The 27,590-nt window shown below is 36.0% G+C and overlaps 1 protein-coding gene across 5 annotated transcripts in view; it reads right to left on the reverse strand.

Moving 5' to 3' along the window:
• Positions 1–27,590, reverse strand: part of wwp2 (WW domain containing E3 ubiquitin protein ligase 2) — a 152,329-nt gene that overhangs the window by 8,408 nt on the left and 116,331 nt on the right. For 4 of the 5 annotated variants that reach the window (XM_052028729.1, XM_052028731.1, XM_052028730.1 and 1 more), the window contains exons 13-22: positions 22,094–22,228; positions 16,929–17,004; positions 14,795–14,866; positions 13,409–13,497; positions 9,770–9,929; positions 7,875–8,008; positions 7,455–7,595; positions 6,734–6,854; positions 2,140–2,244; positions 213–309 (exon numbers count right to left, since the gene is read on the reverse strand). In XM_052028729.1, the coding sequence (XP_051884689.1) occupies positions 213–309; positions 2,140–2,244; positions 6,734–6,854; positions 7,455–7,595; positions 7,875–8,008; positions 9,770–9,929; positions 13,409–13,497; positions 14,795–14,866; positions 16,929–17,004; positions 22,094–22,228 (1,130 nt within the window). The remainder of the gene's footprint in view (positions 1–212; positions 310–2,139; positions 2,245–6,733; positions 6,855–7,454; positions 7,596–7,874; positions 8,009–9,769; positions 9,930–13,408; positions 13,498–14,794; positions 14,867–16,928; positions 17,005–22,093; positions 22,229–27,590) is intronic. The other variant, XM_052028733.1, reaches the window with a different exon arrangement.

The raw sequence follows: 27,590 nt of genomic DNA on the forward strand, positions 1-27,590 counted from the left end.
CACCAGCTGAGGTCAGGATCAAACCCAGGTTGTTGGAGTATCAGGTATCAAATGAACATAAAGTATTAAGTGTCTTAATTTGAAAAAAAATTAAGATCAAAAGTCAGAAGGTTATAATCTTGATTGAGGGCCATTGAGAACAATTTTATTTTGTTATTTAAAAACATGTAGCCATAAAGTAAAACTGGAAACTCTATAATATAATTTCTTACCTATTAACTCGGCAAAGCCCCCAACAGGCAGGCGACATGTGCCAGTGACAAACTGCAATAATCTGATCCTTTTCTCATTGTCCATTTCTTTTACAACCTGATTACAGAGATTAACATAGGATGGAGGTAACCACACATATTCAATAAAGGCTTCTTATACATAGCAAGTTAAGAGTGCAATTATCATCTCAATTTAAGTCACCAGAGTTTTTGAAAGATCTGCTATCTTTATCAGATGATGGGCTCTCCTGAAGTCCCACTTACTGAAATTTTAACTTGGAGTAATTCTAGGTCATACAGACCAAACTCAATTACAAATAAAAACATAAAATGCTGGAGAGAAGCTGCTTGATGCTGCCTGATCAGCTAAGCTCTTCCAGCATTTTTTGTTTTTATTTCAGATTTTCCAGCATCTGCAGTTTTTTTTTATTTTAAAGCCCAATTACAAATCTGTGCTTAAGTAACTGAACTTTAATATCTGATTTGGGATATTAAAATCAGGTTCAATGCCTTAAGTCAGGATAGGTATCCAGCCACAGTTCCAAATACCTAAACAGCGATAGAAAAATATGTGTAAGAAAAACCAGCCACCTTCCTCAATTTATAACTTATGATTTTCATTTAAATTTAGTTACAACCAATTGGATTAAAAGGCATATAGTTAGAATTATGTTCACAACCTTATAAATGTTGCGACAATTCTTTAATTATAGTATTGCAAAGGTAATCCTTTGGCAAGTGTAGAAATGTCCTGGGGTTATGAAAATAACCAGGTATATCTACAGTGCAATAAATCAAGGTTCCAGAGAAAAGTAAAGAAATAGTCCCGTTAGAGAGTAATATTATTTGTTTAGAAATAAAATAGAAAAAACCCTTGGGATAAAAAAAATAAGCATTTGAGTTGTGACTCTGTTTTAGTAAATGCATTGTTCAAATGGCAAAGCAGAACAACAGCATAATAAGAAACCACCGAACTCAAATCCTACCATAAGATGTTCTACGAGATAATTAAGCAACTGCTCTGGAATTCTGATCTGCATTTACCACCACCACCCCCCACCCCCGACACTGGCATCTGCATTGTCCAACATTACAATTTTCATAATGCATAACCTATTGATAATATATTGATATATGGTGAATGACTAATTTAAAAATAAAGAACAATTTATTCATGTATCTCTCTTTCAGAATAGTATTTGGTTTAGCTGTACTTTAAAAAACACAAACAACAGACTGTTTAACTCTGTCATCTGGGAAATTGTGGACTTGCCAGTTAATACACAAAATAACTACACTGTGCAAGGGTTCAAAAAAATTAAGCTTCATTTATGTTTGCAGCTAGTTTCTCCTAAATTTAACAATTACATACTGTTCTGTTTCATGCAGTACAATATTCTTTTTGGGACATGTCTTTACATTTTAACTCATTTTTGAGTTGATTTTGAATTTACCATACAATCCCAAAATATTGTACTGCTCTCCTACAGCTTTGCTGTAGCCCTTGAAACAGTCAGCCTCCCTCAGAATTAAATGCCGTTGTTCTCAAAGTTTGCTGGTATTCTTTGTTTTAATTTGCATGCTGCTGCATTTTAAAAGATGTGCCTTACTGGTCAATTTACCTGTGGGGAAAAGAAACAGCTAAGGGAAGTTAAATCTGTGTGGAACATTGAGACAAGATGCTCAGGAGAAGTGAGTTGGTATCCCAGGAAAATGAGCAAAATAGTTCAACAATTCAATTATCTAAATTCCCCAGTAACAAAGGGCACAAGTAAAAAAAAGGGCAAAAGTAACAAGTAATGATATGGTAAGCTTGTTTTGGTGACTTTTACAAACAGGTTGCCAGCAGCTGCTCTAACACAGACCTATTATATTACAAAATGAATTTTCACTCCTTTTTAATGCTGAAATGGTTAGGATAACTCACCTGCCAGAACCACTGGACTGGCTTACTATTCTTCGTGTAATGGCGATAGATGGTGTTCTTCTGCCAATCAGATAGGTCAATTTCTTGCATTCCACATAGCATTAGCTGCAAATTAAAAAATAATTGCCATCTCTGATTAAACATGATTGTAGAATACTTGGCACATGAGATTTTATGCATTTTAATGCTTTAAGATTTGTAGATTTTATTTACTACAAAATGACAAATGTTTTAATATTATTTATGCACAACTACACAGAGAACTATTAAATCTAATTCAATTGAAACTTATCAATCATGTCTATTTAATTGAAAATGACCTATTAGGCATTTCAGGACATGTAGCAGTGGTGATTTGAATGTGACACACTGATCTAGCTTAAAATTGCAAGAAGAGAAAACAGTGGATGACAAAACAGATGGAAAAAGCATCATTGGTTAATAATTGCTTTGAAGTTGATCTTGAATGGTTAACCATGAAAGAACAGAACTTCAATAAACAGAAACATAGTAAGAGAGTTCAACCATTTAAAATAGCAATATATCGTTAAGGACAGTTCTGTTGAGAAGTATTGGCAGTACGTTAAAAGTACTTAGATATGGAGTGTGTTTGGAACACAATGGAAAGTAAACAAAACTGCTTATTTTGGAGTAAGTGGGAAAGGTAGAAGTGATGGGAATTGGATTTATGTTATAAATGTAAAAAATGACAGGGTGGAACAAATAATATGAGGTTCCCGTCGCTGCCTGTAAGGAGTTTGTACGTTCTCCCGTGTCTGCGTGGGTTTCCTCCGGGTGCTCCAGTTTCCTCCCACATTCCAAAGACGTACAGGTAGGTTAATATGGGTTTAAAATGGGCGGCGCGGACTCGTTGGGCCGGAAGGGCCTGTTACCACGCTGTAAATAAAATTTTTTTTTAAATTTTAAAAAAGAAAAATCCTATGAAGTAAAACAAAGTATTATAACTAAACTGAGGAATGTGAAATAAAAAGAAACTATAATATATGGGGTGTGTTAGTGTTACAGTTTACAAGAAATTAACACTTTGTATATTTGAAAATGAGGACAAGACACCAGGAAAGAGAGAAAAGATTAAAAACATCATCATCCACATCACCACATTTGCTTGTAAAAACCACTTCAAATACCTCAGTGAAAGAAACAGACAGATGTGCCCCATTTGTGCCACTAATGGTCAAAACAAGCACAGCTCAGATGCGCACTGTTATTGAGGATAGTGGGCTCGAATCTCCTCTGTATTTGTACGTGGAGACACATGACAGCATGAATGTTGACAACTGATCTACCTCCTCCAAGCTTTTCTCCAGCTGGAAGATGTCATCTGAAACTAGGCACCTTTGAATGTTAGGTGCCTCAAATTTCTACTTAAAAAGGAAATTATGCATGCATTCAATGACTTTTTCAGGGCCTGATTTGTTCATGCTAATTATTAAAATGTTTATACATTTTCATGGAATATATCAATGAGATTGGAAGAAGATTTGCAGATAAATAGGCACTGATAGAACAGGTGTATTATCAGATACAATTTCTGGATTGCCTCACTGAAGAAAATTCCAGCCTAATGTATCTAGTCTTAGGTACAATAATATTGCACTGAAATGTTTTAAAACTGTAGCACATGTCTGTAACTCCATTTACACTTTGCAGAAATGAAGCATCAATTTTAATCAGAACATGTTTGTTCAAACATGGTTGAAAATCTAATAGTGACAACAAAATAACGAAACAAACCTAATTAACTGGTGTATAAATACCTTTATATAGTAGTGGCTATATCTTTCATTTTAATATAAGTACACTACATAATAATTAATACATCTTTTTCTATACACAGCATTTCCATGGAGAAAAAAATAAATAAAATTTAGCAAAAGGCCAAAATCCTTTATCTTTTGTATGTTGTTATTTCTAGGGCGTATTTTTAAAATTATGGCTTTTAAAGATACAAATTAAGATATCAATTGTGCTTCATGTATTTATAGTGCAGGAAATGCTACATTGAATTCCAAAGAATTAGCAATTATTCCAAGCAAAGAGTCCCAGCTGAAATGAATTAAGATCTGACGATACAACACAAATGCAGATCTTAATTGAAAGGTCAGTAGGTAATTTATACTGTTGGTGAATGGAAAACTAAGAAGGTGAAAGAAGCCAATCTTCATGTATATTTTAAACTAACCAGTATTACATTAGGACTTTCTGAGGTTATGGTAGCTGTTATTAGCTTTCAACATCCATCATGTAGAAAGTTATGGCCTAACCTGGGTGAACATCCAAAATGAAAGGCAAGAAAATATCATCAAATACTATCCATGTGTTAGTGTAACTGCCTTCTCTGATAATAACTCCAGGTTAAATGCCCCAAGGGAGAATATTCCATCCAACATTCAAAGAGAATGAAGCTAATTTCAAGAAACAAGAAGTGCCCCTAATGTATCTGAGACCATCTCCACCCCTCCACTCCTTCCATCAAGAACACTGTATATATAAACTGGATTATGTTGATCCATTGGGCAGATGCCAAAGACTACATACTTCTTATTCCTTTGTGTCAGGATTATTTTTCACCATGGTTATTCACTCTTAATGTTATTAACATGTTATTCATTTTCTGGCACTCATCTTGAACATTTAAGCAAAGGAAAGGCTGGATAAGCAAGGGTTGTTTTCTTCAAAACAGAAGAGGTTGAAGGAACATTTAATTAAGGTGGTTAAAATATGAGGGGGCTAGGTATCCACTTAATAGAATATCTTCTGACTGTATTTCTGTTAACATAGTGCTCATAATCAGTCCCACTATTCATACAGTCATTCCCTTCACTCAACAGCTAATTTATAATAAAAATTGAAAATGTGGAAACACACAGTAGGTCAGATTACATCTGTGGAAAGAGAAACAGAGTTGACGTTCCAGGTCAAAGGCCCTTTGTCTGGGATTGGGAAAGCAGAAACAAGCTGATGTTAAGTTGCAGAGAGGTTGTAAAGGGATGGATAGGATAAAGGGAATATCACTGATGAAGCCAAGGTTGTCATGAGAGATCCAGTCAATTTAACAGTTTACTCACTTTTTTTAAAAATGCCTGCTCAGGATCAGGGTATTGCTGGCATTTATTGGCCACACTAACTGCCCCTGCTGGTGAGGCACTTTCTTGAACACTGCAGCCCTTCCAGTTGAGGTACTTCCACAGCTCTACTGGGTTGAAAGTTCCTGGATTTAGAGCTAGCAACAATGAAGGACCAGCTATATATTTCCAAATCAGAATGCTGTGAGAGTTGGAGGGGAACCTGCAGGTAGTGTCTTTTACATGTGCCTGCTGTCCTTGCCCTTCTTGGTGGTGGCAGAGATCCAGGGTTTGGGAGGTTGTGTCAGAGTAACTTGGGCAAATCACTACAGTACATTTCGTAGATGATATGCACAGCAACTACAGTGCATTAGTGGTGGAGAGAATTAACATTTAGTTGGTTGACAGGGTGCCAATCAAGTGGGCTGCTTTGTCCTGGATGGTTTTGAGCTTCATGAATTTTCTTGACACTGAGCTCATCCAGGCAAGTGGAGAGTATTCCATCACACTTCTGACTTTGTCTTGCAAATGGTGGAAAGCCTTGGGATGTCGGGAGATGAGTCACTTGCTTCAGAATAACCAGCTTCTGATCTGCTCTTGTAGTCACAGTATTTATGTGGCTGATCCAGTATATTTTCTGGTCAATGGTAACCCACATGGATATTGCTGCTATAGGACTTGGCAATGATAATACTACTGAATGTGACAGGTAGGTGGTTAGACTGTCCCTTTTTGGAGGCTGTTATTGTCTAGCACTTCTGTGGTGCAAATCTTACTGCTACTAATCAGCCCGTTCCTGAATGTTGTTATTCAGAGACATTTGAAAACTTCTCAAATTAATTAAAATAGAGTTATTAATTTTCTGTTATAAAAAAAACACACAATTAGAAACAACAAATTAAAGTAAAATAATTAATAACTTCCATTTTGCTTTCCAACCTACAGACCTGGAAACCCCAATGAAATCATTGAGGTCTCAGATCTTCAGATCTTGGGTCTAACAAAGCATAGGATCTGAGTGGCAAGATTGGGTTCCACTGTCAGACTCTACATGGAACAACTGTCACTCTTTAAATCCTGGACAGTCAATGCACCAAGACCAGGACTTCTTTCTGGCGTATGGCTTACACCAGAGGTTCGCTTCAGGAACCCCAACCACAGGCAGGAAGATTCAGCCCAATACAAAACAATCTGTAGATACAGAACCACCACCACCTTCTTCAGAGAGAAATCAAAATATCTAAGGAATCTTTTAATCTTCAATTACAATACCCTATTGAAATAAAGGAAATAGAAAGTAAAATTTAATTTTAAAACTGTCAAATTGGTTGCTGAGGATGCAAGAGTGAAAAGTAAGAGCATCGGTCCTATGGATTTTGAGTGCTGCCTTTAAAACTTGTTTGCTACAGAAGCTACAAAAGCAAATATTTGTTTCGGAGATGGGATTAATTGGTTTCCACTGCATTGATCTTACATTAGATTAAGTGAGCATGGCTGAAGACTTTTACCTCTAGTTCCTTTTCATCAAAATACCGCAGCCATTCTAAAGGTACCACCTCATTGAAACCATCCAAGAAAGATTTGGTTTGTTCCTCAACTCCACGGGTGAATCTCCAGTCTGTCAGCAACCTAATGGGAAAGAAAACATGAATGAACATGAATTCTTGTGAACATTTGATGGTGACTGAAGCAAATGATGTGTGTATCTTTTAAATTCAGACAACTGATGGGTCTTGGTGGCAGTGGATTGAAAATCTGCTTTATATTTATGGGAATCAGTTCCACTGATAAAGGGGGAGAAATGGCCATGGAGATAGCCATGACAAGTTGATGAAGCAGGCATGATCTATGAAAATCTTTCTAAATAACAAATTGTTTTGGTAAGTTGGTATTTAAGAGATTACAGTTGGTTTGCTTCCACATTTGGTGTTCCTAGCATATTTTGTCAATTTACATATTTTTCTTTGAACTATAGTATAGAAAACTGGGTTGAATATCTAACGATTAACAGATCACATGACAGATAAGAAGCAAACTATACATGGCATGGAAAAACTGATCAATATTGCAGATTTTGACGTAATATATTTATTCAAAATGCTTATGTTGATGTAATATATTTATTAAAAATAAATATATTTCACATTGTATTTAATTTAATTTTCCCTGATTTAGAAAAATGAAAAACAATTTCCAAACTAAAATTCCAAAATATAAATTACAGTTAACCTCATATACTCCTCCTTATTCTCTTCAATGACCATAATATTTTCTCCATCTTTCTTCAGCTCATGAGTTGTTACTTTCCCCAATATTTCCATATCCTGTGCAAAATACAGTTCCAAGCCGCATTCTTCTACATTGTTCTCCCTAAAAGACAAAAATATTAAATAGATTTTAAAAAAACTAGCATGAGGATTTTTACCACCTGGTGCTCAATCCTGCATTGATTTCCTGTTTCCTCAATCAATTACAAATTTATGCATCACCCTGTCCTCTGTAAAACTATATCCAAATACTTTTTCCCCTTAACAACCAAAATTATAACAATGTCAGTAATTTTAGTGGTATATTAACACATATTTCAATAATTTTACAATCAACTGGTCTGTTTATTCAAATAATAGCTATATATTAACAAATATTTACTTGATCCACAGCAGTGAATTGTAGAATTCTGGGTCAATTGATTCCAAGTCTTTCATTGTGGGATTTTTATTCAACATTCTTTTATAAAACGGCAGTGTGAATCCTGTATCAATAAATTTGCCATGGTAAAGTGCCTAGAACAAAACAAAAACGGTCACTTTTATTTTGCAATAGAGCTTACAGAAAAGTTCCAAAAAGATTTAAAGTAACTTCCACCAACGCCTCCAGGTACTGACGAGGAACAATTGCAAAGATGATCCCAAGTGTTCCAATAATCCCTCTGAGATTCTCTCATGCAGCAGTCAAAGCTACAATATCATAAGGTTAGGCAGATGAAGACATGTAAACCTATGGTAGGCTGATTAAAATAATGGATTTTTAAGAAATCAGAATTGAGGGAGTGAAGATATCTTGGTTGTAGGGCTTAAAGAGATTATAGAGATGGTGGATGGCATCCGTGAGGGTTCTGGCAATAAAGGCATGGGGGAGGGTTTTGGTAGCAATTGGGTGAAATAGGAGAAGACAAGAGGTAGAAATAGAGAAGGCGTGTGCTTGTAGTCAGAAGCTCACATTGGGGTCAAATATGACAATTAGGTTCTAAAAAGTTTGATTCAGATTTAGACAACTGTGGGGTGAATATTTGAATCAGTGGCAAAGGAATGGACTGCTTTGGTCTTCCCAATATTTAGCTGATAAAATATTCTGGTCATGCAGTAGGGTATGTCTGATTAGGAGTCCATATGAATTTAGCTCATAAAACGCAGGGGCAAGAGATGATGGGTAAACTTGTTAAATTGTTCGCAAATTGATAAAGCATTGATACAAACATGATGCCTCAGGCTTTTGAATTGTTGACAACTAGATAAAGCTATATCAATCACAGTCCCAGAAAAAAAGAGATCCCTGCCTTTCACAGAACATAGTGGCAGCCACCAGATGATCATCCAAGCAATTCCCCCATAGATAACTTGCAACAGAAAAACCTCACAAGGCATAAGTTTGTAAAATAAGGCAATTAATGAGAAATGTTAGTCTGGAGACAAATGGCTGAGAATAACAACCATTAAGGGGATCAGTAATGTACTTGAAGAATCAAAGGATTGATTAAGATAGTTAGGGATAGCACCAAATGAAATCATTACAATCAAAGCATACTCCTTATTGGATAAGGTATTTAAGAAGCAATCTTAGTTTAGTTCAGCATAGAAGGGAGTGAAGACAAGTGGAAGGCAACATTCATAGTAACCTGCAACTTAACATTTTTGTTGCAGGGAGCCTGTCATTGGACACTGATATTTTTGATGAGGGAAGAGCATAAAAAGATCAGTCCAGTTCATTTGTAATAGTGCATGTGCTGGAGGTCATGTCTGTGAGAGTCATGGCTCAGTGATATTATTTCACCTGAAGTCAGAAGGGTGTGGATTCAAACCTCACTCAAGAACTTGATAAATCATCTATACTGCATGAGTGTCATTTTGCTAACTCACTTTGTTGGTCCAAAATAATCCATAGCCTTATCTGAAGATTAAAGAGGTCATCCCAGGATCCTAGCCTATTTTAAATTATTTGAACTATTTAATCACGAACAAAATCTATTTCACCATAGTGCTATGAGGTGTAGAAATTGCTACTTCATTTTCAAACATTACAACAGTGCTGTAAAAGTACTTGATTGGTTGCAAAATATTGTGGGGTGTTCTCAAGTCATAAAAGGCACTACATAGGTCCTTTGGCCCTGGTGGGTCCAGCAGATCCATTTTATAGAAAGGGAACTTCTGTTACAAAACTATCAGAACATACAAGTTCTGCAATAAAAAATGAATTTCCATACATGGTGTTTAGAGCATAGACACATATGTGTACTAGATTATAGTTACTTCCTTCACAGAACTTACCATTGCTATGAACCTTCCAATAAAACGGAAATAGGTCAGGTGATCCGGATTAATTGATGATGCAGGGTTTATCTGCAAACAGTAGTTGTTCTTTCCAGCATATTCAAACAAGCAGTACATTGGATTGAGAACTTCATGGGAAAGCAGGAAAAACCATTCTCTATGGAACAATAATAAACTCCAATAATAAATGTTGAAACTTCAACTTTAATTTTCTTAAAAACAGAATATTTTGATATTCAAAAATTAAAATGAATAATTTCCATAAATAGGTTTTTCACCACCCATTATTCCTTCTGCATGCAAGAAATAATAGCTCTTCTCTATTTTTTGATACACACAATTGAAGGCAGAACTTCACTTCACGTTGTCTAAATCTTTACTCAGAAACAATGATATATATGTTAATATGGCAGTAATTCTACTGACACAGTTCTCCAGTAATTGCCTCAACTCATATGTAATTACACAATCATGTAAAGGCATTTTGAAAACTATACTAATTTTTCTAATATAATTATTTGCAGAAATTATTTTTAATAGTATGCAAATTAAAAGCTCCAAACCTCTCTCCCTCCTGCCATAAGTAATGCAGATTTCACAGCTGAGTGAATAGCAAGCACCAAGGCCTCCCAAATCAGATACAAATATTTAAATGCACAGCAAAAGTTCTTCACTGTATTAAGCATAGATCTCTCTTTACCATGGAAGTGCACTTGTATTGAACCCATGGAGTCAAAGAGGAAACAGGTCCTCCAGTCCACTAAATCTGCATTGAACATCAAACACCCATTTACACTAATCCTACGTTAATCCCATTCTCTATTCATTGTATCAACTCCCCAGTGTGGTATTTCCCATTTTGCATATCCCTGTGACATCCCTCAGTTAAATAGGATTTAATAACAAATTAGGACGAGTTGATGTTATGTCTTCATATTCAAAGGGATAGAGTGTCCTATATAATCTTGTGTAGAGTCAACAAAGCAAGTGGATTCTCATGCCATCAGCCTGGTCTTCCACTTGTATGTCACGCAGTACTATTGCATATATTTTATTAATACAAGTTTACAGTTGATGATTAACGTCATTGGTGCACCTATATATCTGCTCATTTGTGCAAGAGTCTCTCACAATTCCTCAATATGGTCAAGTTTCCAAGCTCAGCCAGGCCATTGGATGAAGTATGTCCTTTTCCCCAAAGGAAGGGAAGAACAGAGATTAGACTGCTCTATATATGCTGTAGAAATATCAATATAGTTGCACAATTTGAGACATGGAAGAAGGTCACCTTACAGTCTGTGATAAGTAAATAATCTGTTTCAGGCAAAGTGCAAAGCTCCAACTGAACACGATTACTTTCTATTTTTCAGAGGATTAGCAGAAAATTAAAACCTGTTTTGATTGCAACAATAATAATTTTTAATCTTTAATCTGATAGAATTGTCAAATATTAAATTTTCCATCCTGCCGATCTCCTGATAGGATGAACTTGTACATGTCCACATGCTTTACATTACTGTCAACAGAATAGTTACAGCTAATATGCTGAGCACAGTTAAGTCATAGTGCAACAAAGAACCACAGCATAAAGACAAGTGATTTCCACTGATGCAGGAAGATTCTCAGCAGCCTGTCCGTGGTTCTACCCTGTGGTAGAACAGCATGACGTAACCTACCATAGGGTAAAACCACTGGTAGGTCACAGAGGAAAGAGGCTGCAGGAAGAGATGACGGAGGCTCAAAATAGTACAAGTACTTCATCCACCAAGAAAGATAGCAACTTTGAAAATAAAAGTAAATTATAAAGCAGTCCCAGAAGTGTGCCCAACAGTTCACATTAGAAGCTGCACTGTTATGGAAAACATACAATATTGAATTCAGCACAATTCTCTTTTGATGGCCACTTTAGGAAGTTTAAATTCATGAATAATAGCTACAGAAGGTCAAAAAATATTTATTTTTAATAATCAACTGCAGCTTCTAATTAAGATTTTATTAGTGTTTCATGCAACAAACCACCAGCTAGAATTCAGTATGTACTTTGGAATTTTAAAATAAAATTTATATATTTTATATTCAAAAGTAAAAAAAAATCTAAAATCCATCAACATATATTGAAGTTTGGGAAGTATATTCCTTTCACATCAGTTAGAATATTGAATCAGAATCAGGTTTATTATCACTGACTTATATGTCGTGAAATTTGTTGTTTTGCAACAGCTGTACAGTGCAAAGATATTTTGTATGTTATTCAAAAAATCTCTGAAAATTAGTTTTCTTTCATCAAATTGAAACATCTTATCAGGCACCAGCATTTACCAAATTTCTTGCATCATATTTGGAGGTAACGTTCATCCAGCTTTCATGTAGATAAACATTGTCAAACGACTATTTGCCTTCAAATATCAAGGATTAATACTGTAGAGTTATGCATTACTTGACAAGAATTAATAGAAAAATATCAAACACTAAATGTACAGAAAAAAATTAGAATATAAAAGTATGGTTAAGAAAAAGGATGCAACACTTATAATGGAGCAACAAACAAGTTAATTAGAATCAAGAAGGTAATACATTCATAAAATAATCATGTTAATGACTGATTTTATTTTCAGTAATCAAAAAGTATGAATTGCAATTAAACACAATATGAAAACATTCCACATCCCAAAAGCATTCCTATTTTACAATGAAGCAAAAATTCAATTATTTGTCCATTGACATGTAAATACTAACCCAAATTACTTTTAATACTAAAGTGCACCACCTCACAAATCTACTTTGGATTACACCTGCCAGCAAAGGGACATATTTGCGGACAAACAATATAATGTTTAAAAGGCAACCAATGCAGCTTCTTTCAGTATTAAGGAGGCATTCAACAGAAGAAGGTGGCACATTATATTTGTACTCAGCTCCTGCAAGTAGGGGTCCTGTGACTGGCATTGAGAGAACATTGTGTTTTGGCCAGCCTTGCTAGATATGTGGCAAATCAATAGTTGCAAACAGAATGATTTTTTTTCAGGAACTGAACTGCAATATGAAACGGTAGTCTGCAACTGTACCATTTTTAATTTTTTAAAATGTTCAATACCATTTACCAATTGACATTACAATGTTCAACTGTAAACGTTAATGCTAAGCTATTTGTTTGCTCGTGCAAGAGACTGAAGTCAAACATGAGGATTTACTCTTAAGTTTCATCAACCAGAAAATATCTGAGTTGAGTGACTGGTGTGGATTTTCCTGAGGACTGTGTGCTGTCCTCACTCGTCACCTGGGTAGTCAAATATCCCAGACTACCACTTGACTTTCCAGAAAGAAGAACTTGCTGAACAAAAGTCTCCTAGACCCTAAATGGCACCAGGGATTTATTTTGCAAATTAATTGTTATCGCATTGATGGGTCAGAAACCTCATCATGAAATAGCTGAGAAAAATTTTGATTGACAGCAATATCACCTGTCAAAGCTGTCATTTTTACAATGCCTCTGAATGTCCACAACATTGTTGCTCTCTCTCATTACTACATACAAATAAGCTCGAGCCTGTTGTGACTCAAAAGGGAGAATGATGCCAACTACACTCAGTTTGGCAGAAAGCAGATGTAACCCCAATAACTGTCAGAATTACTCACCTTGCTATACCTCCATAATCCAAACCCTCCTCTCCACGCATTATTATGTACAATCGACGGCGCAAGTCATATGGCTTCATATTCATTATCTGTACGGTAAATGATTTAAAATATTTTAATGAAAAGTTGCTAAGAAGTAAATTTCAGGACCTTTTTATCACTTTAAATTTACAAACAAAGAATATGCAAAAAGAGTGGCAATTTTATTTCAATTTCTTGTTTAATCTAAACCCAAGGATTCTATTCTCCAGTCAGGACCTAACAACTTATAGTCCATAACGTTTCAATGATTGCGCATTTCCACCCTGTATGTTATTAATAGTAAGTGGCATAAAGAACTATAATAATGATTATATTATTATGAGTCACATCCACACAATAACAGTTAAATGCCTCGCAGTAGAAAAACTTCAAACCTAGTTTTGCAGATAATAAACATTTTTTCCAATCAGGGCAATGCGCATTGCAGAGAAAAATAGGCAAAATACAAAGAGGGAAGTAAGGCCAAAGTCCATGATGGAATGTCTTCCTATTCATACACGTTTGATGTCACAATGGAATAAAATTTAGGGAAAGGAACACTCCTGGTGCAGAAAAGCAGAAGCAGCAAATGACAAAATGTTCAATAAAAGCAACTAGGAATATTCAGTTAGGGAAAAATGCTAAAAGCAAAAAATGTGACAAGTAGCATGAAAGAGTTTAAGAATAAAATTGAGGCTAATGAGGAAGGGTAGAAGAACTGCTATAAGGCATAAACGTACAACTTAAATTGTAGATTGCAAGTAGAAAATAAGTTATTTTGGCAAGAGTTAACCAGAACACAAATTTTCAGGCAATTTTCACTAATTGAAACAGGCCATGGCCAAAAGTAGATAGAGATTTCTGATAAGACAACTTGAACCAGATGTGAGGAAAAGAAAACAGAGTATAAGGAATTTCTTTCAGATTACAAAGTTAGAGGAACATGTTTTGAACATTTTACTATAAAATACAAATGCAATTACAGTCTCTACCTGATTGATTCCTCAGGTATCCTCAGGTATTGAATCCTACTCAGCTCCAAGGTGAGCAAGACAATATTTTCCAATATCAGTTACTCAATAATGTTTTACTCAATGACTCCTGACATAATCTAGCTGTTTCAAGAGGCTGTAATCTCATCATGGTAGTGCTCACCAGTTTGGGAGGAGGTGGTGAGATGAGGCTGGTTAAAGCTCTTTGTCTAATCTACGCAATAATGTACCATTGTACCTTCAAATGCACAACAAAAAAAATGACTAAGTGCTAATTTCAAAGTACGTAAGAAAATAAGGATAGATTCAGATCATATTTGATTTTGTGTGGCACCTTTATGATTAGCATTTGACACTTAAAATAGTTGGTTACCTGTTGAAAGGAATCCTCAAATAATGTTTGTCTGGAGACACTGATTTTAACATGACTTGGCAATGCATTAGACTGAAAAAATAAAGAACAGTGATCAAAGATACAAAGATATTAATTAAATCAGAAAAAATCCATGCTGCTAGCACACGATATACTGTTCTGCCAGGCCTGTCTCTGAAAGCAGCGAGCCACTCTGCAATTGAAATTCCTGTACACAAGTTTATCTGCAGCACCTCTTTGGGACGAATGATAATGAACTAGCCTGTCTGATACCTTTAGACCTATACTTCTTTCACCCAATGGTCCAGTACCTTCTTTTTGACTGTTCATCAGCCCAGAGGCACTGGCATTTCCTGAGAGGAGAGGTCCACATTAATTGGCCAGTATCAGTGACTCAATGTACAGGTAGTAACTTTCTTATATATATATATATATGTTGAATGACACAAAGTTCTTAGACACCAGCCTCTGTGGAAGGCACTGTGTGAAACTTCTGACATACTTTCACAACAGGCACACCAGACAGGTCCTAATTGGCTGCACAAGACTCTGCTAGAAGTAGCAAGCTCCTCCACCAGAAATACAGCAGTCAAGTCCTGAGGCTTATTTGCTTTCAGAAGTGCAGAGACTTTGAGTTGTCCTCAATTGTTTCAGATTGTCAATATAACCCTCCTGCTAAAAGGTTTTGCACCATTGTTCTCTCCAGATTGAACTGACAAGGTACAATGTAACCAAAATCACTAAAAAGATTTTAATATGTTTTCTTGATGAGAAGTGCACCTTAAAAAAATTAGTGTTAGACTCAACGTTAACTAGGTAGTCTCTTGTTCAGCCATTTGACAAATTTTTCATTCCCCTTATAAAGATGTAGAAAAATTAACTAATGCAAGGAAAACAATGTTTTTAACATTTTACTTGTGTTTAAAATGACAGGTACCCCTAACATGACTTATATTTTCAAGGGACACTAGTATATTTGTGGTTTCAGTTCCAAAGGCAATCTTTTAAATTCAAATGTCACAGCTAGAAATCAGTTCTTGGCCAAACCAGTAGATGTAGCAAGCTCATCCCAAACTCATTCCTTAAATCCAAAGTTTTATTTATAAAATAAAATATTGAGGAACTGCATATTAAATCCTCAAATTCTCTTTCTATCTCATAAGCTGTCATTATGGTTCTAAATGTAAATAATGTATCAAGGAGAGAGATTGGACAAACTTGTGTTGTTTTCTCTGGAAAGTTGGCGGCTGAGGGGCAACCTGATAGAAGTATAAAAATTATGACAGGCAGAGATAGGGTGGATATTCAGAGATTTTTTTCCTCAGGGTGGAAATGTCACCAACTAGGGGGTATACATTTAAAGTGATAGGGGGCAAGTTTAAAGTAGATAGGTAAGGCAAGTTTTTTTTACACACAGCAAGTGATAGGTGCCTAGAACACAGTGCCAGGAGAGATAGTAGAAGCAGATATGATAGCAGTGTTTAAGAGTCATTTCAAAGGGCCTGTTCCTGTGCTGTACACTTCTATGCTCTCTGTTTTACCTCACTGGAAGAAAAACGTGAATGGGACTCAACTTAAGTTTGAAGAATACAAAGTCTATCCCAATGTGATAAAGGAGGTACATGTGTAAATGTTTACATCAGTAGATTAAGAGAAACAGAAATAAAACTTAAAGTTGTTTTGAAAATAATAGCCTATTCTCAATCACCAAATCCTCGAACTGCTGGCCCTGTATCTTTTCTCAAGGCAACATTATTTTGATTTTGTTTTTACTTGCCAACAATTTTGTTTTTATACTCACTTTGATCTTTCTCACAATTATGTCATTCCTTTGCTAAAACTATTAAATAAATATCCTATTTTGATACCCTTGTAGCTTATTCTAATCCTGTGCTTGACGGAAGAATGTTTCTCAGTCCTCCATCCAATGAAAATCTTAGTTTGAGCTGAATGGTCTGGTAAGGGGAGGTGTTCCTGCCTTTAGGAAAACAAACTAAGAGCAGTGTGTAGTTTAAAATTGTATTATATATTTGCAGTAATTTACTTTACATTAATTTTATGTGTTGCACTTTAATCAACAAGTACCAAAATTAAAAAAAAAACTTTTTCATCTCTTAAGAAGCATTGTACTCACATGGCAGAGGAAACGGAATTGATGATATTTCCATCGAAAGCTTCGATCGTACGCTGCTGGAGAGCCACTTCTTGCACTGTAAAGTTATTAAAGTGCTTAAGTTTGTATTGAAATCTAACCACAACGAAACTGGACCTCAAACTAATTAACAATTAAACAATGTAACCTGTATTCAGAGATTTTTTTTCAACAGAATAATACCTAACTTCTAACTACATTTCCAATGATGTAAATTACATGATTTATTTACGTAAATACATCTTTTTATGAAGTAATGGAAGTATGAAATGTTAAAAATAAGCGATGGAGTGAAAGCACATAGTATGTTTATTTAGAAATATGTCAAATATGTCTTTTTTCCTTGATTTTGGAACAATGCAGGAACTTGAGTAGTGGAATGCAGCAGTTTGCAACTTTATTAATAAGTTCACAGTTAGTAATACAAAACAGTCCTGCTTCTGTTTTCCATCTTGTCAAATACTAACTGGTAATATTGCATTAGAGGGCCCACTCAGTGGATATGAGATCCTTGTACCCCAACAGCTGAGAGTTTCAATTCCAGATACATTATTACTTAACCACTTGAGTCATATCAAGTTGACTGACTAGATAATTGTCTCCAGCTTCCAAAATGTATCATCCCATCACGATTTAAAAAAAAACCTAGATGTTCTTTTCTTGCTGGTCTCCATGACTACAATGCTGGCACCAGTAAGAGTGTAGATATTTCCTTGGCACTGCAGATGAAGGGAGTTAATGCAAAATAAAAGACTATCTATTGCAGAAGAAACAAGGAAGATGAGCCACAGGAATTGCAATTTTATTCCTGGTGTGTGATAAAAGTAAATAAATCACTTTTTGACACTTATAAAAGCAACAATATTACCATGGTATACAAACAAAAATTTGTGGTAAGTATTTTAATATTTTTTCTCTCAAAATTGAAATAAAAGCATTGCACATGTAGACATCAGAATCATTAGTTAGAAAACATATGAAAAAGATAGGTTTGGGATTTTTGTGCGTTTTAGTATTTATTCTTTTAATTACCTTGGTACACAAGATTAAGATCACAAAAAGCTATGATTATTTTCAATTTTATTTCATTAAAAGATAGGCCATATATCAAAATGTTTTCAACTTTGGTGATCTTTTTAATTCATCAAGAAGCACTCATAAAATCTGAAGACCAACTGGTGACTTAACATGAATAAAGATTCTGATGTCCAGGATTCATTTTGAGTTGATGGAGCTATTGCTTAAAATCAAATATACTTCACACTATATTAATACTTTGGTGATACAGTAGATCCCTCTTAAGTATTAGTCTTTAGCTTCTTTCAAAACAATTAAGTTGATACAACCAAAGAAAATGTTTTCCACAAACCTCAACCACATCCCACTTATCAATTTTAATAATATTTGATAATTACCATCAGTTAATTAGATTCAATTGAAACTATCAAGACAAATGATATAAATAAAATATTACAATTTGCACTACGTAAAATGTTGAAAACATATCTTCCCATATGTGTAAAATACTGAAAAATCCTAAAGAGAAAAAACATATTTACTGTTACGGACTCAGTGAAAGTCCCTTTAAGATAGAGAGTGTGTGTGTTTGTGTGTGTGGGGCGTGCTTACGTCAATAGAAGATAAAGGACGTAATGACGTTGTTGAAGAAGTTAGAAGAAGAAGGAGAGAGAGAGAGAGAAGGGAGAGAGACACCAGCCTGCTTGTTTTCTCTATCGATGGATGAGAAACAATAACTGTGTTTGCCACTGAAATCCATGTATGGAAGTTGGAAGTAATCCGGTGGAGTTCACTTTGTTGCTGACCTGTAGAAGGAAACAGGTATTTGTGTGTGGACGACCACGATTCAGATGCTTTTCGGGGTGAGGAAGTCACTACCGAGTAAACCCTGAAGTGTCGTTTGGGGTTCCATCGTGGAACATTTGGATTTCGTATTTACTCTCCCTACGTTCTCTACATCTACGTCTTATCTTCTGACAACGGTGGTTGTTGAAGAAGCCCTTGCTCATGTTTCACCTTATGGCTTGCGGAACTGAACTTTAAGAACCATTCCGGAACTTGGAGTTTGGGACTTTGTCACACACACACACAAAGAGTTTAGTTTTGGGGTTAACGTTCGAGGTTTAACATTTTTGATCAAGGTAGTAATTTTATGTCAAATGTTTTTCAACAAATAGTCTATGAGCTGGGAGCAAAGCAAATTGTATCATCTGCATATCACCCAGAATCTCAAGGAGCTCTGAAGAGATTTCATTCTACTCTCAAAAATATGCTGAAGACTTATTGCTTTGAAAACACAAAGGATTGGGATGAAGGTATTCATTTACTTTTGTTTGCCGTTAGAGAATCAATCCAAGAGTCAATACGATTTAGTCCGTTTGAGCTTGTATTTGGACATAGGGTGAGAGGACCTTTGGAGTTGTTAAGAGAGCAATGGGTTAATGAAGAAGTGCACTTGAGTCTGTTGGACTATGTCCAAAAATTTAAAACTCGGTTGGAGAGAGTCTGCCAGCTAGCGAGAGAGAATTTGAAAACCAGCCAGATAAGAATGAAGACATATTTTGATAGATGTGCTCGGCCTAGGACATTTGCAGTGGGGCAAAAGGTGTTGGTATTTTTCCCCAGCCAAAATAATCCCTTGCAATCTCGTTTTTCTGGACCCTATGTTATTGAATCTCGAGTGACTGATTTAACGTATATAATCAAAACACCAGATAGACGCAAGAAAACACAACCCTGTCATGTAAACATGCTAAAACCTTATTATGAGAGGGATTCAGTTGTGGCCTTGGTGGATGATGTAAAGGTTGTTTCTAGAATGCCTGATGTTGATGTTGAGGAAGGCCAATTTAGATCAAATATTGTTCCATCGAAACTAAAAAACCAAAATATCATGGAGAACCTTGAAACGAAGTTGGACCATTTACAAGTTTCACAAAAACAACAGATGAGAGAATTAATTTTAAAATTTAAAAATCTGTTCCCAGATGTTCCAAACAGAACATCGATAATTACCCATGATGTTGATGTTGGGGATGCAAAACCAATCAAACAACACCCATATCGAATGAATGTGGGAAAAAGTAAACTTGTTGATCAGGAACTAAAATACATGTTGGAAAATGATATTATTAGACATTCTACTTCAAATTGGAGTTCGCCCTGTGCTATTGTACCTAAAGCTGATGGAACTGTTAGATTTTGCACAGATTACAGGAAAGTGAATGCTGTAACGAAGTCAGATGCTTACTCTATTCCTAGGGTGGATGATTGCATAGACAGAGTGGGAAAGGCAAAATTTCTTACAAAGATTGACCTATTAAAAGGGTACTGGTGTGTTCCATTAACAGATAGAGGAAGGGAGATTTCAGCCTTTGTAACCCCTTCTGGATTGTATGAATACAATGTTTTGCCATTTGGAATGAAAAATGCTCCGGCAACATTTCAAAGAATGATTAATTCAGTGATTCATGGGTTAAAACATACAGATGCCTACATTGATGACTTAGTGACTGGGAATGATACTTGGGAAGATCACATCTCTGCGTTAGAAAGGTTGTTTGAAAGACTTTCCAAGGCTAACCTTACAGTTAACTTGGCTAAAAGTGAATTTGGCCATGCCACTGTGACGTATCTTGGTTATGTTGTAGGTCAAGGCAAGCAAGCTCCTGTTCAGGCAAAAGTTCAAGCAATATCTGAGTTCCCTATTCCTACAGGTACGAGGACTGTTAGAAGGTTTTTGGGAATGGTTGGATATTATCGAAAATTTTGTAAAAACTTTGCTGATATTGCTCTTCCCCTAACTAATCTTCTGAAGAAGGGAGTAAAGTTTGTTTGGACAGATTCTTGTCAAGAAGCATTTGAGAAGCTGAAAGCCATTTTATGCTACCATCCTGTGCTCAAAACACCTGACTTTGAAAGGCCATTTTCATTAGCAGTAGATGCCAGTGATGAAGCTGCAGGAGCTGTGTTATTGCAGAAGGGTGACCTTGATGATATTGACCATCCTGTAGCTTACTTTTCAAAGAAATTTAATGAGCATCAAAAGAATTATTCCACCATACAGAAAGAATTACTGTCGCTTGTTTTAGCCTTGCAATATTTCAGTGTATATGTTTGCACCGCTCAGAAACCATTGACTGTATATACAGATCATAACCCATTGGTGTTTCTGAGCCGAATCAAAAACAAGAACAGAAGGCTGTTAAACTGGAGTTTAATTTTGCAAGAGTTTGATCTCATGATAACTCACATTAAAGGCAAAGATAATGTGATTGCTGATTGTCTTTCCCGATGTTAAATGGGAAACATGTATCTGTACTAATCTGATAGTCTGTAGTTGTGTAGCATGATAATTATTAACATTACTAACTGTATGCGCGGTTAAATTTTTCTTGGGAAAAATTTTTTTTTTAGGTGGGAGGTGTTACGGACTCAGTGAAAGTCCCTTTAAGATAGAGAGTGTGTGTGTTTGTGTGTGTGGGGTGTGCTTATGTCAATAGAAGATAAAGGACGTAATGACGTTGTTGAAGAAGGTAGAAGAAGAAGGAGAGGGAGAGAGAGAGAAGGGAGAGAGACACCAGCCTGCTTGTTTTCTCTATCGATGGATGAGAAACAATAACTGTGTACTGAAATCCATGTATGGAAGTTGGAAGTAATCTGGTGGAGTTCACTTTGTTGCTTCTACAGGTATTTGTGTGTGGACGACCACGATTCGGATGCTTTTCGGGGTGAGGAAGTCACTACCGAGTAAACCCTGAAGTGTCGTTTGGGGTTTCATCGTGGAACACTTGGATTTCGTATTTACTCTCCCTATGTTCTCTACATCTACGTCTTATCTTCTGACAACGGTGGTTGTTGAAGAAGACCTTGCTCATGTTTCACCTTATGGCTTGCGGAACTGAACTTTAAGAACCATTCCGGAACTTGGAGTTTGGGACTTTGTCACACACACACACACGAAGAGTTTAGTTTTGGGGTTAACGTTCGAGGTTTAACATTTTTGAATTCTAACATACTAACATTTTTACTTTTATTTTACGTATTAGCATAAGTAGTAATTAATAAAATAGTTTTTAACACTGAATCATGCTCAGTGTGTTTCTTTTGTTGCTGGTTCGTGACATTACCTAGAGGTGGAATCAAATCCAGTTCGAGGATCTTTAAAGGTGGTGGAACGAGAGTTATGATCCACAAAATATCGAACCCCTTCATTTGTGTATTTCATCTCCCAGCCAGGAGGCAGTGGGGATTCTTGGATCATCCTGCGAAAACCCAATTTTAACATGTTATAGGAATATCTCACATGATAGATGGACCAAAATAGTTATAGTAAATATCAGTTAACTTCAGGTTTTACGAATGCACACAGTAGTACTGCAAACTCCTTTCTTCTTGTATGGTTCAACAATGTGAATTTTTTTCAGAAAATAACTATTATCCACTAATGATGATTAAGGATGTGAACTGTCTAATGTGAATTCTAGTTCCTCTAGAATTATCAAGGATCCTCATTAAGAATTATGGCAACATTTCTATACTAAGTTTAAAAGGTAAACAAGCTTTCAGAAAATGAAGATTCAAAAATGCCGTAATACTCCTAACTTTAAATTATAGCACTTTGTCTCAAAATTTGGGGAAAATAATTAGAAGCATTAATATTCCTAGAGACAACCTATTCACATAAGGTAGGAGAAGGAAAAAATATATTATAAGCACTTGAAAGAGATGTTCTTGAAGGGTCATAGAGCACTTTTGCACAGATATAGGCCCTTCAGCCAATCTAGTCCATGCTGGCCTGGTTTGCTGCCTAGACCCATCTACCTGCACCCAGACCATAGCCATCCATACCTCTCTCATCCATGCAGCTATCGAAACTTCTCTTAAATGTTACAATTGAACCCGCATCTACCACTTCCGCTGGCACCACCTTCTGAGTGAAGTAGTTCCCCCTCAGATTCCCCTTAAATATTTCATCTTTCACCCTAAACCTATGACCTCTAGTTCTAGCCTCACCCAACCTGAGGGGAAAAAGCCTGCATGCATTCACTCTATCTATACCCCTCATAGGGTCAAAGGAACTATTTTGTTAGGGTTAAGAAGCAAGGAGCTATCAAACTGCTGATAGCATTCTATGGGCCACCAAGCGGTGAAAGGAAGACAAAGGAGCAAATCTGCAGAGAAATTAAAGAGATGTACAAGAACTGCAGATATTAAGGAACTCAAATTACTCCATTATTAATTAGGATAATGTTAAAGTAATGAGAAAAGAAGGAACTTCTAAAATGTCTAAAGGAGAACTTCTTGGTCTGTACATTTTTGTTGGTTTCAACCTGAAACATCGACAACTCCTTTCCTCCCATAGATGCTGCTCGATGCAGGGTTTCAACCTGAAATGTCAAAAATTCCTTTCCTCCCACAGATGCTGCTTGACCTGCTGAGTTCCTCCAACAGATTTCTTGTTGTCTCTAGTCTAATCCTACACTAATCCTATTATATTTTATTTTCCCCACATTCATTAAAGTGTACCAAATTCTTAATGGGCTTAACAGGGTAAATGAGCAGATGATGTTTCCCCTCTCTAAACCAGGGATTACAAACTCAAAATAAGATGTTAGCCATTCAGGGCAGTGTTGAGAAAAAATTTCTTCAGCCAAAGCGTAATACATCTTTGGAAGAGAGCTGTGAAGTATTATGATTAAATTTTTCAAAGTTCTGATGAATAGTCATTGACTTAAACATTAACTCTTTTCCTCCCTCTAGATGCTACCTGAGCTGCTTGCTGACTATTACCAGCTTCTTCTGTTTTATTTCAGGTACAGGCATGGTACATTCTGACGAATGAGTACTTTGTATCAGTCTTCCCCAAAGGAAGAGGAATTTGCCAAAAGCTCAGCAGAAGGGAGCCAGTAGCCATGATGGCTGGGTAAAAATTGATTGGGAGGTACCTGATAGGTTGGCTGTGCTTAAAGTAAATAAGTCAGTATTTTAGGTTTCCAAGGGAAGAGGGGAAGAGTTTGCAAAATGGCTTGCCATAATTTTCTAATATCCCAAGAGGGAAAGTGCCAGAGAAATGGAAAACGGCAAAAATGAGACTTTTGTTCAAAACTGAATGGTAGGATACGCCAGGGAATGACAGACTAGTCAATTTAACTATGGTGGTGGAAAACCTTTCACAAACAATAATCATGGAAAATTAGACATGGAAAAGTTGAAGGATCCCGGACCTGAAACGTTAGCTGTTTCTCTTTTCATTGACACTGCCTGACCAGCTGAGAGTTTCGAGCATATTCTTTTTTTTATTATGGAGAGCTTAGACATTTGAAGAAATCTGAGTTACTGGAAAAAAAACCAGCATAGATTTGTGAATTGTCAAATTCCTATCCCCCCACAGATGCTACTCAACCCGATGAGTTCCTCCAGCAGATTGATTGTTGCTCCTGGGGCACTCATCTGAATGGTTTAGACACGGGTACACACTGTAAAAAGAATGATCTGCAGATAGCACCAAACTTGGAAATGTGGTAAGCAGCAAGAAGGATAGTAATCAAATGCAAAGGACACATATAGACCGGTAGTACGACTGACTGTGGCAGATGACATTAAAACAGAGAAATGTGAAGTGATGCATTTTTCAGAAAGAACAAGAAAAGATAAGTTTGCCTAAATGGCAGTTCTAAAGGGTGTGCACAACATAGGGAGCTAGGTGCACAAATCTAATAGGACATATGGAGAACAGTTAAAAAGAGCAGTAGTAGTCTGCATAAATAACTTGAGGCACTGGATAAAAAAGCATGGAGAAAGCCTGAAACCACTATAAAAAAAAACTTGGCCACGATTGGGCTATTGCATCCAATTACAGTCAGCATGCCTGATGGAAAAATGGAGAAAAGATTTACTAGAATGGTTGCAGGGATGAGGAATTTTGGTTACCAAGAAGATGTGGTTGTTATTCTTGAAACAAAGGAGATTAAAAGGAGATATGATAGAAACATGGAAGATTATGAAGCGTTTAGATGGGGTAAACAGAGGCAACTTTTTCATCCAGAGGGTGGTGCATATGCGGAACAAGTTGACAGAGGAAGTGGTACAGTAACTGCATTCAGAATCAGAATCAGATTTATTATCACTGACATATGTCATGAAATTTGTTGTTTAAAAGACATTTGGGCAGGTACATGGATAGGAAAAGTTTAGAGGGATTTGGGCCAAATGTGGGCAAATGGGACTAGCTTAACTGGGCATCTTGGTCTGCGTGGATGAGTTGAGCTGAAGGGCCAATTTCCATGTTGTATGACTCTACGACTCTATCCATAGGTTCCTAAAACTGCAAAGTATTTCAATTTTACGGAAGTTACTACTATATTTGATGGTTTATGCTTTAATGCATTTACTACTTCTCACCATTTTGATGATTATCTTACATTCCAAATGTTATAGATTACAATTTTAAAAGTTTTAATTGAGGTATTCTTCAATTATTGTTTTCTGAATACTAATCTATAAGGAAGACAAAATAAACATGGGGGTGGGGGAAGCATACATAGAACTAACTGTTCCCATTAAATGTATAATAATCCACTGAAATCAGGAGGTAAGAAAATAGAAACGCTAATTTGTATCAATCCTTTCATAACTTCAGGATGTCCCAAGGCACTTTACAGCCAATGAAGTACTTGCAAAATACAACCACTTTTGTAGAAAGGGGATGTGCATCAATTTGTGCACAACAAGCTCACACGAGCAGGGCAGTGATAAGGACCAGATACATCTAAATTTCATTACTGCTGATTATGGAATATATATTAGTTTGAACATCTGGGTAACTCCCTACACTTACTCAAAATAGTAACATAGCATCTTCTATATTCACCAGTGAGAGTAGGCAGGGCTTGGATAAACATCTAGTCTGAAAGACAGCACCTTCAACAATGCAGCACTACCCCTGGACTAAACTGGAGAGTAAGCATACTCAGTGTATTCAGATATCTGCACTGAACATAAAATAAGGTGAAGTAAGAAAGACAGCAACAGAAGCAAGAAAACTTGAGACAGATTAAGGCAATGATTTGTTCTCTGCAGTGATTTGTGGAAAAAAAAACTGCACTATTTTGATGACTTTACTCTAGCTTGTGCAAATGTCTTGTTCATAAAGATATTTGTAATGTTTAATGTGATTAATGAGGGGGTTAATTCAGATAATTTCCATTTTTAATATATTCAAACCAAAGACTATCTGCTTTGGTCTCAATCTCACTTTCTAGTCAAACAGATTTACACCAAACTGAAATCTGAATGTGTCCAGGTCATTGAACCAAACCTGCATGTGGAGTAGCTTCTAAGGTGCATTGTCAAGCAACAAATGACTAACAGTTGATGCACTCTATCAAATGATGAAAAAAGATAAAAAGCTGCGCAATAGTGGCTGGAAAGAATATACCCAAACTTTCTTTTGAAATCTGCACCAAATTAAACAGCAGGCTGATTAAAGTTCATTAGTTTGTCAATTTATTTCATTTGACAATATTGATTTATGATGTAAATTATCCTCAAAGCCAAAATTAAAATGAGTTTTAGAAAAAACTCCATTCAGCAGCATTTTCTATGGGCTAATAAATTACCTCTGCTTCAGAATGACACACATTGGCTTCATTGCAAAGCTTACCAACCAATCATTACATTTTGACCCTCTGCTCTATACAACTCAATGGATGGTTTGCACAATGAGGTACCTGTGCAAACACCTCAATGGTGCATGTGAACTAGATACTTGATTGTAGAGGGTTTTAGAGTTGAGGCAATTCTGTACTCACCCAATGTTCATACTTCTTATAGGACCACTGGTAGCAAAATTATCACTATGCCATCAAATTGGTGGTGAAGCAATCCCTCAACTCTTAAACATTTTGACAGTGTGTATTTACATTACTAAATAGTGCCAGTTTGTTTTAGAAAACAACAGAAGGAGCAGTTTCATTGTGCTTATATCAGTGTTCTGATTATAAGCAAGTTAAAATTCAACAGATCATATTAATATTTTTTCTAGATTCTACCTTAAAATGCACATACAAGAAAAATATCTTAGGTGACTCAAATGTCATTTTTGATTTTGTTAGCCAATAATGTTGTTTGGCTATTTGTAAATGAGTGGCAATGGCTATGTAATACTTCTGCCATGCTGTCATAACTGCCATTTCTGTTCATGCTGATCTTTGACAGGCAAATTGAGATAACCATGTATTTTTTGTTCATAATTACAGCAAATTGGTCACCATTGGCTGGCTGTCAAGTTCAAGTCTTAAACCGACTGACGCACATGAAGACTATATAGTTAGTTAACCGAGATATTGATCCCATTTATACAACTATTTACTCTGACTGGTTCAGTTTTTCTTAGAATAACGTCACTAAAACAATTAAAACTAAGGAGTATCTGATAATAATTTTGTTTTAAAATTTCACTTCTCTGAGAAAAGACCCTTTGTTTCCCTCCCGACAAAGATAGACATCATCCATAGCAAACAAGAGTTCCATTTTGTATCCACACAGACTTGTTTTAGTTTTCCTATTCATTTTTTCCTCCTCTTTCACAGTCATATTAACTCACAACTAAAAGCCAGAGGAAAT

Source organism: Pristis pectinata, chromosome 13, assembly GCF_009764475.1.
Source record: "Pristis pectinata isolate sPriPec2 chromosome 13, sPriPec2.1.pri, whole genome shotgun sequence".
NCBI lineage: Eukaryota > Metazoa > Chordata > Chondrichthyes > Rhinopristiformes > Pristidae > Pristis > Pristis pectinata.